The sequence below is a fragment of the Lissotriton vulgaris genome, unplaced genomic scaffold (genome assembly GCF_964263255.1).
Source record: "Lissotriton vulgaris unplaced genomic scaffold, aLisVul1.2 SCAFFOLD_329, whole genome shotgun sequence".
NCBI lineage: Eukaryota > Metazoa > Chordata > Amphibia > Caudata > Salamandridae > Lissotriton > Lissotriton vulgaris.
The window spans coordinates 1,327,736-1,342,743 of record NW_028241434.1 but is presented as its reverse complement, the minus strand read 5'-3'; the positions used below and the strand labels follow the sequence as shown (position 1 = coordinate 1,342,743).

At 44.1% G+C, this 15,008-nt stretch overlaps 1 protein-coding gene across 1 annotated transcript in view; it reads right to left on the bottom strand.

The window, feature by feature from the left end:
- Positions 1–700: 700 nt before the first annotated feature.
- The window catches only part of LOC147671294 (beta-1,4-galactosyltransferase 2-like), a 914,400-nt gene continuing 900,092 nt past the window's right edge, over positions 701–15,008 (bottom strand). The window contains exon 7 of the mRNA XM_086948094.1: positions 701–3,460. Within this exon, the coding sequence (XP_086804220.1) occupies positions 3,310–3,460 (151 nt within the window). The 3' untranslated portion in view covers positions 701–3,309. The remainder of the gene's footprint in view (positions 3,461–15,008) is intronic.

The following is a 15,008-nucleotide window of genomic DNA, read 5'->3' as shown; positions in this document are numbered from 1 at the left end:
TGCTTAGTAACTTCTATCATTATTTAAAAGTGTTTTAACATATTTGACAGCCAATTTAATCTAAAAATACTAAATAAATCTATTTATACAGAATGTGGAGAAGAAATATTTTTCCCATTTGTGGTCCCCAACTTTGAAGCAAATGCCATAAAGCAAACATGGCGTGTCAGCATCTCTCAGGAGGAAGGTCCTAACACCTATTCATGACATGTACAATTAGTTGGTGATAGATTCCTAAAATGAGACATATGTATGTGCCTACTGTTTAGTGATCATATGACATTGAAACACATTCTCACAACGGCATAAACCAAATACTTTTCAACCATGGTTGAAAGAAGTTAGTTAACACCCAAACTTCTCATTAGACACCAATAATACAAACAAACAGACTGGGAGACACAGTAGGTACATTACAGAAACACTGCTTTTTCAAGATGGCTGCCTCGTTTTTTTCCCACATTCCATTTGCCTTTTTATGGTGGTCAATCCACATCATTGGTTCTGTGATTTTTCAAAGTGTGTTCTGTGTCGTGTAGGCACAGATGCATTCTTATGGTGAAAATAAATAATTTCTTCCTCTTAATCAACAGCACTTTAAAAGAATTGGTGAATATAGGGAACAGTAGAACAAAACATTCAGAGAAAGTTAAGTAGCAAATCCAACAATCGATAGCCAATGGAGCATGTTAAATCAACCTGCCAGCACCAATGACTTTATTAATAGAAGAAATGACTTCCCTAGTCTGTTTTTGTGCTAAAATTAAATCAATACTATAAAATACATACAGTGGGTCTCTTCCAGCATATTCAAACAAAGAAATAAAAAAATATAGAAAGAGAAAAAGTTCTTTGAACTGGACATGCAGATAAAGTCTCAACAAAATGAAAAATAGGGACTCCGTAACAAGGAGGCCCATACGTTCTCTGTTTTGCACTTAGAATGCAACGCTCTCCAGGTGTCGGTACCTTTCACTGACAAAAATACTAAAGGCATCAGAGCAATCGATAAACTGTGTACATAGATATATACAATTATATATAAAAACAAAAATTCTCCAACAGATTGACCCAACTAGTCAGTCTTCCCCCTTTTCTTCTGAAGTTTGAGAACAGATTTGGCAGATATTACTGACAAACTCAGATATTCATTGTCTTGGTTTCAAACTCGAACCCGTCTTCTGTGCTGCCGTGGAACAAAATGTAGGTCCATGAAAATAAAAATGTCTCCTTAAAGGCCTCCACTGAAACCCATAGAGGGGATATATCAAAAACTCATGACCTTGATTACATCTGTATCAGCCAGTCCGTTTTTTATTTTTCCACTGCCCACTTGCGGTGACGTACAAGATGGCCGATCATGATCCGCTGATTTTCTGTATCAGTCCATAAAGGCATCTTTTCAGATGTCAGCTGCTGGGGCTAGTAAAGCTCTGAGGTCTTTATGTAACGTGTGCAAAGTATGGGTTCACATGCTTAGACGTTTCTGTGGTAAAGGGCTCTGTCCTACTAATGCTGGAGACAGCAAATGTCTATATGTGAGTTTCACAATCCCCCCGTTGAGTGGAAGAATCAATATTAGAACTTCATCAATGCGCAGAGATAAATACAGGCAAACCCTGGGGATCTTGGTGTCTCAACTTTAAAGTGAACAAGAAGACCATTCCTTAAACTCCCAGAATCCTTTTCCTCTCTGTGACCAACTACCCCTGACCTGCCCTTTTTTTAAGGTCAGGCCGGTTGTGTCCTGAGCCACGCCCTAGAGGACATGCCGCAGCCTGGAGGCAAGGTCTTCCCTAGGAGACTATAGCTCATGTGTAGCAATGGCAAGATCCACACTTGCCTTTGAGTAACAGCTTTGGAAGACCCACCAGATGGTGTGTGTGAGGGAGCTATTGAGGCCGAGGTAAAGCAAGAGACCAGTTTTTAAAACAGCACCCGGTCTACTTTTAATGCCCCCTTGTTGGACAGTGTGAATGGAGACAAGCACCGTTGATGCATTCTTAATCTCTAGAGAAGCACATTCAAAACCCTGGCTTTAACTAGCTCTGCAGGGAATCTTTGAATTTTAACATTATTTGACACAGTGAAGAGATGGGACCGTGCTCAATCAAATCTTTTAAATGTTGGGAGACATTTAGAAACTTACCTCTTCCAGTTACAAATTGGATTCCTACCTTGGCAGCGCCACGACCCTTGGGTGATTGCGAGCTTTATAAAATCTAGTCAAACCACATCTAATGTCGGGCACAGATCTCGAAGAAGCCTTCACGGATTTAACTTCCATAGGAGGCTGTCCATTGAGCACGGTCCCACCGGAGGACCCCTGCAGGCCAGATTTCCGCCTCTGAGACTGTATGCTTCTCCTGTTCCTTTGGTTTGTTGGCTAGACCTGGGAGTTTAATTAAATGTTCGTCTTGAAAATAATAAAACTGTATCACAACCTGCTAATTTCATACAAATCAGGGCACGTCATATGGCTGGTGACATCAGAACTAAAGATTAATCCAAATCGGACATCAAGGATCAAATGTGCTCTGGTAGCAATGGCCGCCTTTATAAGGAACCACTATGGTTCTTTTAAAACACCAGCCAAAGACACGAGTTAATGCAAACTAGGGAAGAAAGAGAGTCTCTTTTTGAGAAAGGACAGATGCGCCCAATCCAATCACAATATTCCAAGATCATTGTTTGTCTTCAGCTATATAAAAATCAAAGCAAAAAAACATTGAATCGAGGAATTCGCCATTCTTTTGCTCAGTGTTTTGATGTGCAGTTTCATTATTATTTTCAAACAAAAGTCTGGCTCACATAAGACCATCACAATGGAATTATAGAAAATTATTTAAAGTTTAAAGAGCTAACCAATTGGCCCCCACATGAGTTTTGAGAACTTTTTGCAAGGACACAACTCAGAGAAGGGTATCAGCAGGCCTCTGCCTTCACCACCAACACACAGTGAGAGGTATGGTCTTTAACATATGATAGTGTCTGGGCTGGTGGGGATGTGGGCTGTGACCTTGGCTCTTAAGTGGAGGGATGACCGATTGGGCAGAATGTGGTAACCCCCCCCCCCCAACTTCTCGTTAATTGTACTCTGAATGCACGGAAACTTGGTGGCCTCAAGGTTGTGTTCAATATAGGAGATTGTGGCCACATGCTCTACAATCGGGTATGGGTGGCTTTTTTGAGTCAATGTGTAAGTTCATGATGGTAATACAGGCACCCGGATAAAAAAGTGGGTTAGCTGGATCTCTGCTGCAGTGATGAAGGTCTTTTAGAAAGGAAAACGAGGGGCGACAGCCAGGGCTATCCTCTCGCTGGCCGGGGAGGTGGTTTGCCAATATCCACTGTTATGTTCGTGTACATAGGGCTCTTTGCAAAATGGACCACACGATATTTCAGGGAGTTGATTCCGTCCCGTCGCATGGTCATCTTGGTGTTCTGAATTTTTGTAAACCTGCAAGAGAACAAATAAACATATGTTTTATGTATATTCTTTGGTCTCCACATAACTTTCAAACTTAAAATATAGCCGCAGCAGAATTGAGTCACAACCAATCCCAATCAGACATTAGAAAAACATTAACGTAGGTGAGTTCGAGGCCAAGTAGAATGCCGGAAAATGACCCCCCCCCCACCACCACCATCTGCCAGGACCAGCATATCCCAAAGCAGTGCTGGGTACCCTTTCCTGGAACTCCTTCACTGCTCTTGACTGGCCGGCCACAGTCAAACCCAGGAAACTAATCCCAGTTGTTAAATCTACTAAATCAGGGCTAAATTTACCAAGAAAGCACACAAGTTACCATAGAAGGGGTTCTACCTTGTATCTGGTCAGACCATTACTTTATTTATTTATTGTGCTATCCCCATTAATGGGAAACCCCGTCTTCAAGTCCCAAAAATGAAGTGAGTACGTCAATGGAAGAAGGTTGATTCACAAGCCCTGTCAGACACTCTTCCACAACATTTTACTCCGCTTAGTGGAGTTTTAGATGAGGACTACTTGCGTTTAACTCAGACTCTAACTCAGGCAATCGATCAGATAGCCCCGGAGAAGTTACAAAGAGTAAAAGAGCTGGGGAAGGGTGCGCCCTGGTATACTCCCTCCCTGAGAGAATATAAAAAAAAGCTCAGTTGCGTGGAGAGGAGATGGAGGAAATCAAAGGATAAAACTGACAGGGAGCAATAAAAAACTACACTAATGGCGTATAAGAAATGTATGTTTGCTACTAAAGCTGAATATTTTGATATCCGCATTAAGGGGGCACATAATGTGCAGAAAGAAACTTTTAATATTTTGTCAGAATTGACAAAGAAACCGGTAAATGCGGATACAAAGATTGATTGCAATACTTTCCAACAATACTTCTTAGAGAAAGTAGAGACTATCCTCTTTTAGATTAAGAGCAATACAGTAAGCGGGTTTACCCCGCGGCAGAATGCCGAAATTCCTCAGGACTGTACTATCTCGACCTTTCCAGAGCTTGATTCTACTAAGCTTGAGCACCTCATGTCCTCCATAAAATCAGGATCACCGGCGGACCCTTGTCCACCAAGTGTCTTCCGGGTAGCGCATCCTATCTTGGCAGACCACATCGTCTCCTTCTTAAATAGCTCACTGCAGATGGGCTATCTCCCAATGAGTCTTAAAGAGGCCCGGGTCAGACCTCTGTTAAAGAAACCAGGAGCTGACCCAGCAAATCTAAAAAACTATCGACCGATTTCTCAGCTGCCATTTATGTCCAAAATTCTGGAACAGCATGTGCTGCAGTCGATGTCTGCCTTTCTGGAGTCATACAATCTTCTCCAGGGGCGTCAAGCAGGTTTTCGGGCACACCACAGCACCGAGCTGGTGATGCTCTCGGTGCTGGATGAGCTCAGAGACATGGCTGACAGTAGGAAACCAAGTGCCCTGATACTTTTAGACCTATCAGCTGCATTTGATACTGTCAGCCATGATCTGCTCCTGGACAGACTGGCTGGCTTTGGAATAAAGGGCATAGCTTATAAATGGCTAGAGTCCTTTTTGACAGGGAGGCGGCAGAGGATCCAACTGGGAGAGGAGATCTCCGAGGTGGGCAATGTGGAATGTGGGGTCCCGCAGGGCTCTGTGTTATCACCACTGCTCTTTGACCTCTACCTGCAACCTCTTATTGAGTCATTGGTACACATGGGTTGTCGAGTGTTTAACTAAGCTGACGACACCCAATTGTTATTTAGTATTGAGAACTCAAATGGGGCACAGATACATGTGCAAGAGGTTCTTAGGTATTCAGTCAGCTGGATGACTAATAACCTGCTGAAAATCAACCCTGAGAAGACGGAGGTTCTGGTGGTGTCAACTGGCATATCACCTTGGGGTGACCTGTTTTGGCCACAAGAACTTGGGCCCACTCCAATACCAGTGTCAAATGTAAAAAGTCTGGGTCTAAAAATTGACAAAGAATTGTCAATGACTGCCCAGATTTAAACCGTCGAGGGAACTTGCATCGGCCTAATCAGGCAATTGCGTAGATTAGTCCCTCTCCTATCCGAATCTATGCTTCGGACTGTGGTTTCGGTCACAATAATATCAAGATTGGACTATGGCAATGTCCTTTATTTAGGCCTGCCAAAGAACCTGATTAACAGACTGCAGGTTGTTTTGAACGACGCTGCACGTCTAATCTTCAAGCTTCCTAGAAGATCTCATGCGTCCCCTCTATTGCTCAAGCTTCACTGGCTCCCCGTGAAACAGAGGGTGGAGTTCAAAAGCTTGTGCATAGCACATAAGGCAATATATGGGCAGGCACCTGTCTAAATAAAGGATCATTTGATGCCTTACAATCCGAAACGATCTCTAAGATCGTCTGATGCTCAGCTGTTGACCTGCCCTCGTTTTAAAATGGCTACAAAGGGCGGAAGATCCTTTTTTATACTTACTCAACTGTTGTGGAATAAGTTGCCAGTTTCCCTGCGCAAAGAGGCTAATCTTTTTGGCTTTAGAAAGCAGCTGAAAACTACTCTGTTTAGGGAGGCCTTTGGATCTATATGATAGTATGTACACTACTTCATCCCCCCTGCTGGTAAGAATATGGCGTGGTTCCTTTGGTCTAAAGCGCCTCGAAACCTGTAGGTGAGTTGGCGCTATACAAACCAAAGTAACAATAACAACAATAACAACAATGCAATGAAGCAAGTTAAGTTGCTGCACTGAGTTGCGCGATCAGGAGAGGGCAGACCAGTAGATGTGACACGATTCTGTTCTCTACCTGCTCTTGCACGCTTAGGCTGCCATGCGCCAATGCAGACACCTTTGTGTCATAGAGCAAAGGTGTCTGTGTTGTGATAATTATAATGTTTGTGCAGAAAGAGGTACCTTAGTGTACAATAACTATACTTTAAGGCCGTTCCCCCTTTATATGTGTACTGTATGCAGCACACAAGCAAAAAGGGAAAACAAGGAGACATGAAAATATTTCTCCTTATGGCACCTACCTCAATGGGGCGCAGGGTTTTGGCACAAATCCCTGCCTACAATTCTTTGTAGATGGGTGTGCATCGAAACCCATAGATGGGAACACCCATGCACCACCCAGGAATCGCCCCACTGACGCAGCGTAACACAATGCAGCGTACTGCACAGCATTGAATGCTTTAGGTTACAATCTAATACAAAGATTTGGTTTGTAAACCCCTCCAGTGGACTCTGCAAATAGTCTTAGTAAATCTGGGCCTCCGTGTTCAACAGGGAACAGGAGCTGTGAATTATCACCATTTATGAGCCTATGATCTGTGATCTTTGCGCCCTGGTGTGGGAATATGCAATGGTTGCAGCATGTTTTGTTCATTCAAGATGTTTTTGACTTGCGTGCATACATGATATAGGAATATGGGATAACCTTAATAACTGTTGCCGTTGCCTGTATTCAGCAATGTTTTTTGAAAGCGTGCCATGGAATTGCGTCATAGATCCAGCCCAGGGAAACAGCCATTACAATGCAGCTGTTTCCATGCATGCCATTACAACGCATGCATCGTTATAACGTGTAGACTTTACTATGTATATGCTTTTACCACGCATGCCTTAACACCGAATTTTGTTGTAAAGGTATGTATGGCTTCCTGTGCCGGTCTGGTGGCGAGAACGGGCGCCATATTGGGAGGAGCCAGAGAGCACTGGGACCTGAGGCAGCGGTCCAGTTGCTCGAGGCTCACTTACATAAAACGCGATGTGTTTCTCCTGAAAGCTGCAACATGGGATACATCCCTGACCTCTGTCCTACTCCCTGCGTGGCGAGCGGTGCCCGGCTCGGCCTGCTTGCCTGCCAAAGACCGTATTATGCCTTCAAGTTATCAGTATAGCCGAGCTCAGCTCCTCGAAAACACATTCCAGTCTAGTAGAATAGATAAACAATCCCCGGCTGCAGAGCAAAGGGCCCGGCCTTTCTGTCTCCATGCAAGTAATTCATTGCTCCCGTTACCATGGTAGGCCCATGGCCCCTCGCCTTACACGCAGACACGTAGTCACATATGCATGCATTAATAGTCAGTATAGAGTAGCCTCTGCCCAAGAGACCTTTTCCTTCTAGATAATATAGTTCCCCAAACACAAGATATCAGATATGATTTAGGAACGAGTCGATCTGACATGCCAGACTTCTGTCTCTTTCCTCTAGTGCTAAATGTCAAGTCCCCTGCACCCTCCAGCCTCACGTCAGTCACACGTCATACTGCTGCGCGCGCATCCTTGCTACAGATTTCTGCTGACACTGCAGGATTCCTCTATGAATCCACCCACTTTTGACACTTTCATGTGACGTTTCTAGCACACACCTCTGTGTACGCCCTCGTGCACGCCTTCTGTTACGCACATGTGTTCTTATCTCGTTTCTCTCAGCTGTTACGCCTTCTGTATCCATCACCATTGTATGCATTGACTATATATATTGTGCTCTGTTAATAAAGTATTGTCTAACCCTTCCTGATCCTTAATGGTGAAAGGAACATGATACCATGGTTCGAACCATTCCATTTTATGGAATAAAACCCTTATAACTCAGATACCACGGACTCTGCCTCTCATTTCCGATTGAGTTATTTTATTGAACTTTACCGCATAGAAATTCCGACGGTAAACATTTATTTACCACATTAATTTGGCGCCCGAATAGGGACCCTCCCCCACCCCACGCGCCGGTAGGTGCGTCGCAGGTTTCGCCCCCTGCCACAGCCGTGACGGACAATTACGCGTACCCGCAGGATTTCCTGTATCTCCCTCAGGCCTACGGAGGTGACGGAGACTGCGATCAGCATCCAGACGAGGCAGTGAGGAGTGCGGAGGATCCCGACCAGAGCCCAGCCGAGAGAGCAAGGTCCAAGGTGTCTAGAGGCCCACCAGTTCCGACGTGCCTGTGACGTCAGTCGAGTCCAGTCCGGTCCAGTCCAGACGAGTTTCCGAGGCCTTCCGTTCCGTGCTTCCCGGTGAGTACCGTTGCTGGGGCGCATCTAGACGGGTGCATTACTATGTATCCGGTAAAGACGGGTTTGGGTACACAGACCCGGTCTGCACTGTTTTAGCAGTGTATCTGTACTGTTTAGCAGTATATCAAGTAATTCGTGTCTTCAACGGTTCGATTTTGTTTTCGTTATAGAATTCAAGCATAGTTAATATGTGTTCAAATGTTTCTATGTGATTAATGTCGTGGTATGAGTGACTGTTTGATCTACATTACCGTGTTTTCTGTGTAAACATTGTGTTCAAGTTCAAGTAAGTGTCAAAGTGCCAAAATATCAAGATGCCATTGTTCTCAAAGTTAAGACAGTTAGGAACTAGGAAAGGGATACTAGAGGAAGCGATTCCTATCCCACCTAGGGACACTCCAGGAAATTTTATGTATCATAAACACGGATTAGATGCCATATTATATCTAGATTTATGGGTCGATTATACTAAGAACCTAGACGAGAAATATAGATGGCCCGTTACAGGGACATGGGATGCAGACTGCATCATGAGAGTAGAAGAAGCGCTATGGAAAAAGAAGGCCAGACAATCTCAGAAAGACGCCATAGAATTGTGGCGTAAAGAATCGCATAGACGTACAGAGAAAGAATTCAGAAAAGCAGAAAAGCATAGAGAAGATTCAGATAAAGTCCGAGAAAACGTACTAGTTGAAGAAGGAATACGAGTTAAAGCAGAACAAGTAGACCGACAACGAAACACTCTTGTGAATGGTATGTATCCTCTTTTGGCTGAGGGTTTACCTAAGGCCACTCCGGAAATACCAAAAGATCTGCCCCCTCCATTGGTTCGGACTAAATTACGTCACAAGACCGCAGCAGACATTTTTATTTCTTCCTATTTAGACGATGTAGCTCCTACATATACTACTACACCTGCCCATGTACCCGCACCACCTGCACCTGCTGACATCCACCTACCCCCTGATCATCAGCCCCCAGGTCCGCAACAGCAGATCCCTCCAGGTCCGCTACCCACACCCGTTTCCGTTGTTCCCCCCGGTATTCAACAACTGCATCCAATTAAATCCTTTTGGGACTGGCGTGGTCCAGGATCCAACCCAGCTACAGCAGGTACCGACCCTACAGCCAGGTTATGCGCAAGCCTCCGCTTCAGGAGGTGCTACAGGAGGTTATCAAACACCCCCACAGTTACACCGAGTGACAATGAGAGATTTAGCAAAGGCTCGGACACCGAAAGGCGCACCGGCCGAACAACTTAGAAGAGAACTTACAGACTGCAGATATGACCCAGTGCCTGGTACGTCAGGACCCATGTTGTTAGCGTCCATACGTTTGAGACGCGTTACAGATTATTTGATACTACTACCAGGAATGCCAGAACATCTAGATAAATTGTATTATTTTATTAGAACAGGAGAAGGACCGGAGTCTGTTGCTGAAGCCATGTCACGTCAGAAAGTTGAGACTAAAGGTTTAATATTGCGATTTTTGGTAAATTGTTTAATAAGAGAACAAGATCAGGCAGGTTTTCCGCAAAGTGAGATGAGTAGACTGACTAGATGGAGCCAGAATATGTCGGAGGGTAAACATGATAAGGAGAACAGTGTACATCATATGGTTAGAAAGATCCGTAAAGAAATAATAGAAATACATGCCCAGCGAGCACCTGAAGAACAACTTGAATTAGACGATCCAACTTCCTCGCAAGAGGAGGATGATATAGAGGATCTAGCAGAAACCTCGCAACAGTCAGACAAAGACTTGATAGCATATGTAGGTAAGGGAAGATACCTTAAGAAAACAATACGTCCAGAAAGCAAAAGACTTTTTCTCTCTGCTATATCAAATCCGAGTTCTCCTGAACATATGTTTCAGGCTACCGATAAAATACTTCAAGATCGAATGGGGTACCATGTACTCAATTCCATGGATGAACAAGAACTAGCCCGGTCCGCAGTACAATGGGCTAACAATTCTAGTACCTATAAGGATGATACAGTAGCACAGACGTTTTTGAACCTTTCCCCAGATGAACAAAAATTAGCTGGTATATACATGATTCAGCATCTCATTACGTTGTTCAAAAGCCAACACTCTGATCCAGGTCCCTTACCAGATATATTAATAGAACTACTCTCGAATAGATGGAGAGGCCTAGGTACTGACTTAATTAAAGAAATTCTAGAACATAGACACAAATATAGTGCCTTCCTGAAACCACAGTTTATTTCAGCTCCACCACCCTCAGAAAGAAAAATGTTTTACTTTGACAGACAGAATCCCTTACGGGAAGTACATCCGGTCAGAAAAGACGATAACACACTAGAACGTGTATTCGTATACACACCCATCACTAAAATGGAATTATTGGAAATGAAGAAAATAGTGCCCAGTCATGATAAAGACCCTGCAGGTTTTCACCGAGAAATTAAAGATATGTTACTCATGGGCGATTACACGTATTCAGATATTATGAAAATGTTAAAGGTACTATTGCCTGCTGGCATTTACGAGAAATTAAAGGAGAAAGAATGGGAGGTGGGAGACACAAAAATTGATTGGGCTGCATTAGAAGTCGAAGAAAATGGTCGTACCGCGGGGTTAGGCCTTGGGGATAAAGCTAAAGCATTACCAAGTTTATTAGTACAGGTTTTGCCTAGACTGTTAACAACTAAAAAGGAAGACTGGGACGCAATATCAGCCTGTAAGTAGAAACACGATGAAGACACTAGTGATTTTTATTCTAGATTCGAGAAATGTTTTATTATTAACAGTGGCCTGAAAACAAGTAGCGAGTAATACCCACACCTCTTTGTATCAAAATTAGTCGAGAATTCCCTGCCTCAAGTTAAGAACCGTGTTTTGAAAGTAGAAAGTACATGGCAAGCAAATACGCCGTCCCAAATGTTACAAATGTTACAGTACCACCAGAATAGAATTAGGGAAGAACAAGATCACGAACAGAGACGTATGAAAGATACGAAAATGAAAATGTTAGTTGCTCAGTCAGTTCCAGCTGACGGTCACAAAAGGGGTATGACACAGTCTAATAATACGGCGGTTCCCGTTAAAGGGACATGCAACTATTGTAAACAGCCAGGTCACTATGTGAATGAATGTACAGTTCTGAAACACAATATAGCAACAGGAAAAACTAAAGAGAGACCACGTCAGCCTAGACAGGACCAGATCCAACATCAGGTTCAGCAACATATTCCACAGAACGTACAGCCTATGCCTGCTCCACAACAGACAGTACAAACAGTAGCAGTATCACATCCACAGCCCATTGCAGCGACACAGCAAGTTTCACTGCAGATGTACCAGTACGCACAATCTGATTACCCCGACTATCAACGATACTCATGAAACAGCCTAGAGAGGGAGGTTGGCTTGCCTCTCATTGAAGTTCCTATAGATCAAGAGGGTCCTTATGTACATAGTCAAGTATTAGGAAAAGATAGAAAGTTTATGATTGACACAGGGGCAAGTCGAACAACAATAAGTCACGACGAGGTTCCAGGGGCACCCCTCTCAGGCTCACAGAATGTTTCCCTTGGATTTTCAGGATAGCCTATTGTTAATGAAGTATCGAAACCTGTTCCCCTAGCAGTTGGTCCATTGTCACGTACTACAGACCTATTGCTCACGAAGTCATGTCCAGAAAACTTGTTAGGTATCAAAACACTGAAAGCTCTAGGAGCTGTGATATGTTGTTCTCCGGAAGGAGTTAGACTGTTTTTGCGTGACTTTAAGGGTCACTATGTATTACGAGATTTTGATGTCAGATTGAAAAATGTACCAGAACATTTGTGGGCGCAAGGCCCAACTGATGTAGGTTGTATGCACATTACACCATACCGAGTTACACTCAAGCCAGGAGTTGTACTACCCCGAATCCGACAATACAAGTTACCACCCGATGCTGTAGTGGCTTTACTGGAAATCATTGAAGAGCTCATTGCACAGGGAGTGGTTGTAGAAACCGACTCCAATCTATGTAATTCCCCTATCATTCCGATTCTTAAACGTACTGACCCGAATGCACCTCCAGTTTATCGGTTGGTGATTGATTTACGAGAATTAAATAAATGCATTGTACCACAGTATCCTGTGGTCCCAGACATATCATCATTATTGACTGCTATTGATTCAGAGGCGACGTTCTTTACTGTAATTGACCTCAAGAACGCCTTCTTCAGTGTCCCCATTGATCCGGAGAGCCAATATCTTTTCGGATTCTGTTTAAATGGCCGTAGCTTCAAATTAGCACGCGCACCTCAAGGATTCACAGAAAGCCCCAGCATCTACAGCCAAGCTTTGAAAAGACAACTTGACAGTATTCACATGCCAGTTAACACTGCCATACTCCAGTACGTCGATGATTTGTTGATCACCGCCCGTAGCGAACCTGAATGTGAACAAGCATCACTGACGGTTTTACATTTCTTGGCTGACAAGGGACACAAGGTGTCCCCTTCAAAGTTACAATTCTGTGTTCAGCAAGTGGTGTACCTTGGGCACTTGCTGTCCAAGAGGGGGAGACAGCTAACACCTGACCGCATTCAGTTAATTGCACACTTACCGCAACCCAAGACACAAAAGGAAGTGCGGGCCTTCATTGGCCTCACCTCGTACTGCAGACAATGGATTCCCCAGTACGCATTTCTAGCCAAGCCACTCATACAGTTGACAACACAGGAGGCAGCGACTTCGACTGTCCTCCCTTGGACTCAGAAACACACACAGGCTTTTGATGAATTAAAGAAAGCATTATGTCAAGCACCAGTTTTAGCATCACCATGTTACAGCAAACCTTTTACACTTTTCGTTACAGAACGTGATGGCACAGCATTATCTGTCCTCACACAAGACCAAGCAGGTTCACATAAGCCGTGTGCTTATTTTTCGAGTACATTAGACCCAGTAGCCCAGGCCCTGCCTGCGTGCTTAAAATCAGTTGCAGCGACAGCCTTAGCAATCCGACAAAGTGATTCCATAGTGTTAGGACATCCCCTGACAGTACAAGTTCCACACTCTGTGGAAGTTCTTTTAAACAGAACACAGACTCAACACTTGACAATAGCAAGACTGACAGGTTATGAATTGACATTGTTCCAGCCCTACATAGAAATCAGACGCTGCAATATGCTCAATCCTGCCACATTGTTACCCTCGAACATAACAGATCCAGCTCCACATGACTGTATAGAGATCATTAATGCAGTAACAAAGCCCCGACGAGACTTGACAGAGGTTGCACTGACTAACCCAGACCTGACACTTTACGTGGATGGTTCATGTATGAGAACAAGCACAGGAGAATTAGTGGCCGCATATGCAGTGACCACTGAAACTGAAGTCAAAGAAACACACCGTATTGATACACTGTCTGCTCAAGCTGCAGAGCTCATTGCTCTGACTCGAGCCTGTATAGTAGCCAAGAACAGGAATGTTAACATATACACAGATTCACGTTATGCATTTGGAGTCGTACACGACTTCGGTGTACTCTGGCAAGAAAGAGGTTTCCTGACCTCTCACGGAGCCAAGATCCAGCATGGTCCCCTCATTCAAGCATTGTTAGAAGCAATACATTTGCCATCAGCCATAGCTATCATGAAGTGCAAAGCACATACTAAAGTTACAGATACTATTTCCCAGGGTAACGACCTGGCCGATCGAACCGCGAAACACACAGCTCTGACTCACACACATGCAGCTGATATGACAAAGACAATAGTTCCGACACCGACACATTGCATGACAGTTAAGGATCCCGCACTAGATGTAATTGACATACAGACACATGCTACTCCAGACGAAATAAAGAAATGGACTGAACTAGGAGGGATCCAGACAGACCAGGGATGGACGACGAAGGGAAAAGCCACATGGTTTCTCCCCGACTCTATGGTTCAAGTGATGATTAACACCGCACACAGTCCAGCACACTTAGGAGAAAAAGCCATGTTAGACAGTTTACAGAATCTCTGGTACAATAAACATTTACGAGCAGCAGCAAAGCAGAAAGTGCGTACTTGCATGATCTGTTGTCAGTTCAACCCAGGCAAAAGTATTCCTGTAGAGCAAGGTGGATTCAATCCTCCCGATCACCCTTTTGAAGTCCTCCAGATGGATTATATCCAGATGGAACGATGTCGAGGATTCAAATATGTCCTCGTAGTTGTATGTGCACTTTCCCGTTGGACAGAAGCATATCCAGTCCCAGATTACACTGCTCCGACCACTGCCAAACAGTTGGTTTGTGAATTCTTCCCACGGTACGGTTTGCCTCGTGTCGTGTACTCAGATAACGGTCAGCCATTCTCGTCCGAGCTAATGAACCAGGTATCACTCCTGCTAGGATATCAGTGGAAATTCCACTGCGTCCGACATCCCGAGGCAGCAGGCCTCGTGGAACGCCACAATCAGACACTAAAAACACGTCTTGCCAAGATTTGTGCCGAGAAAGGGGTAGACTGGATAGTCGCCTTGCCAGTTGCATTGTTTTACATGAGAATGGTCGCACACTC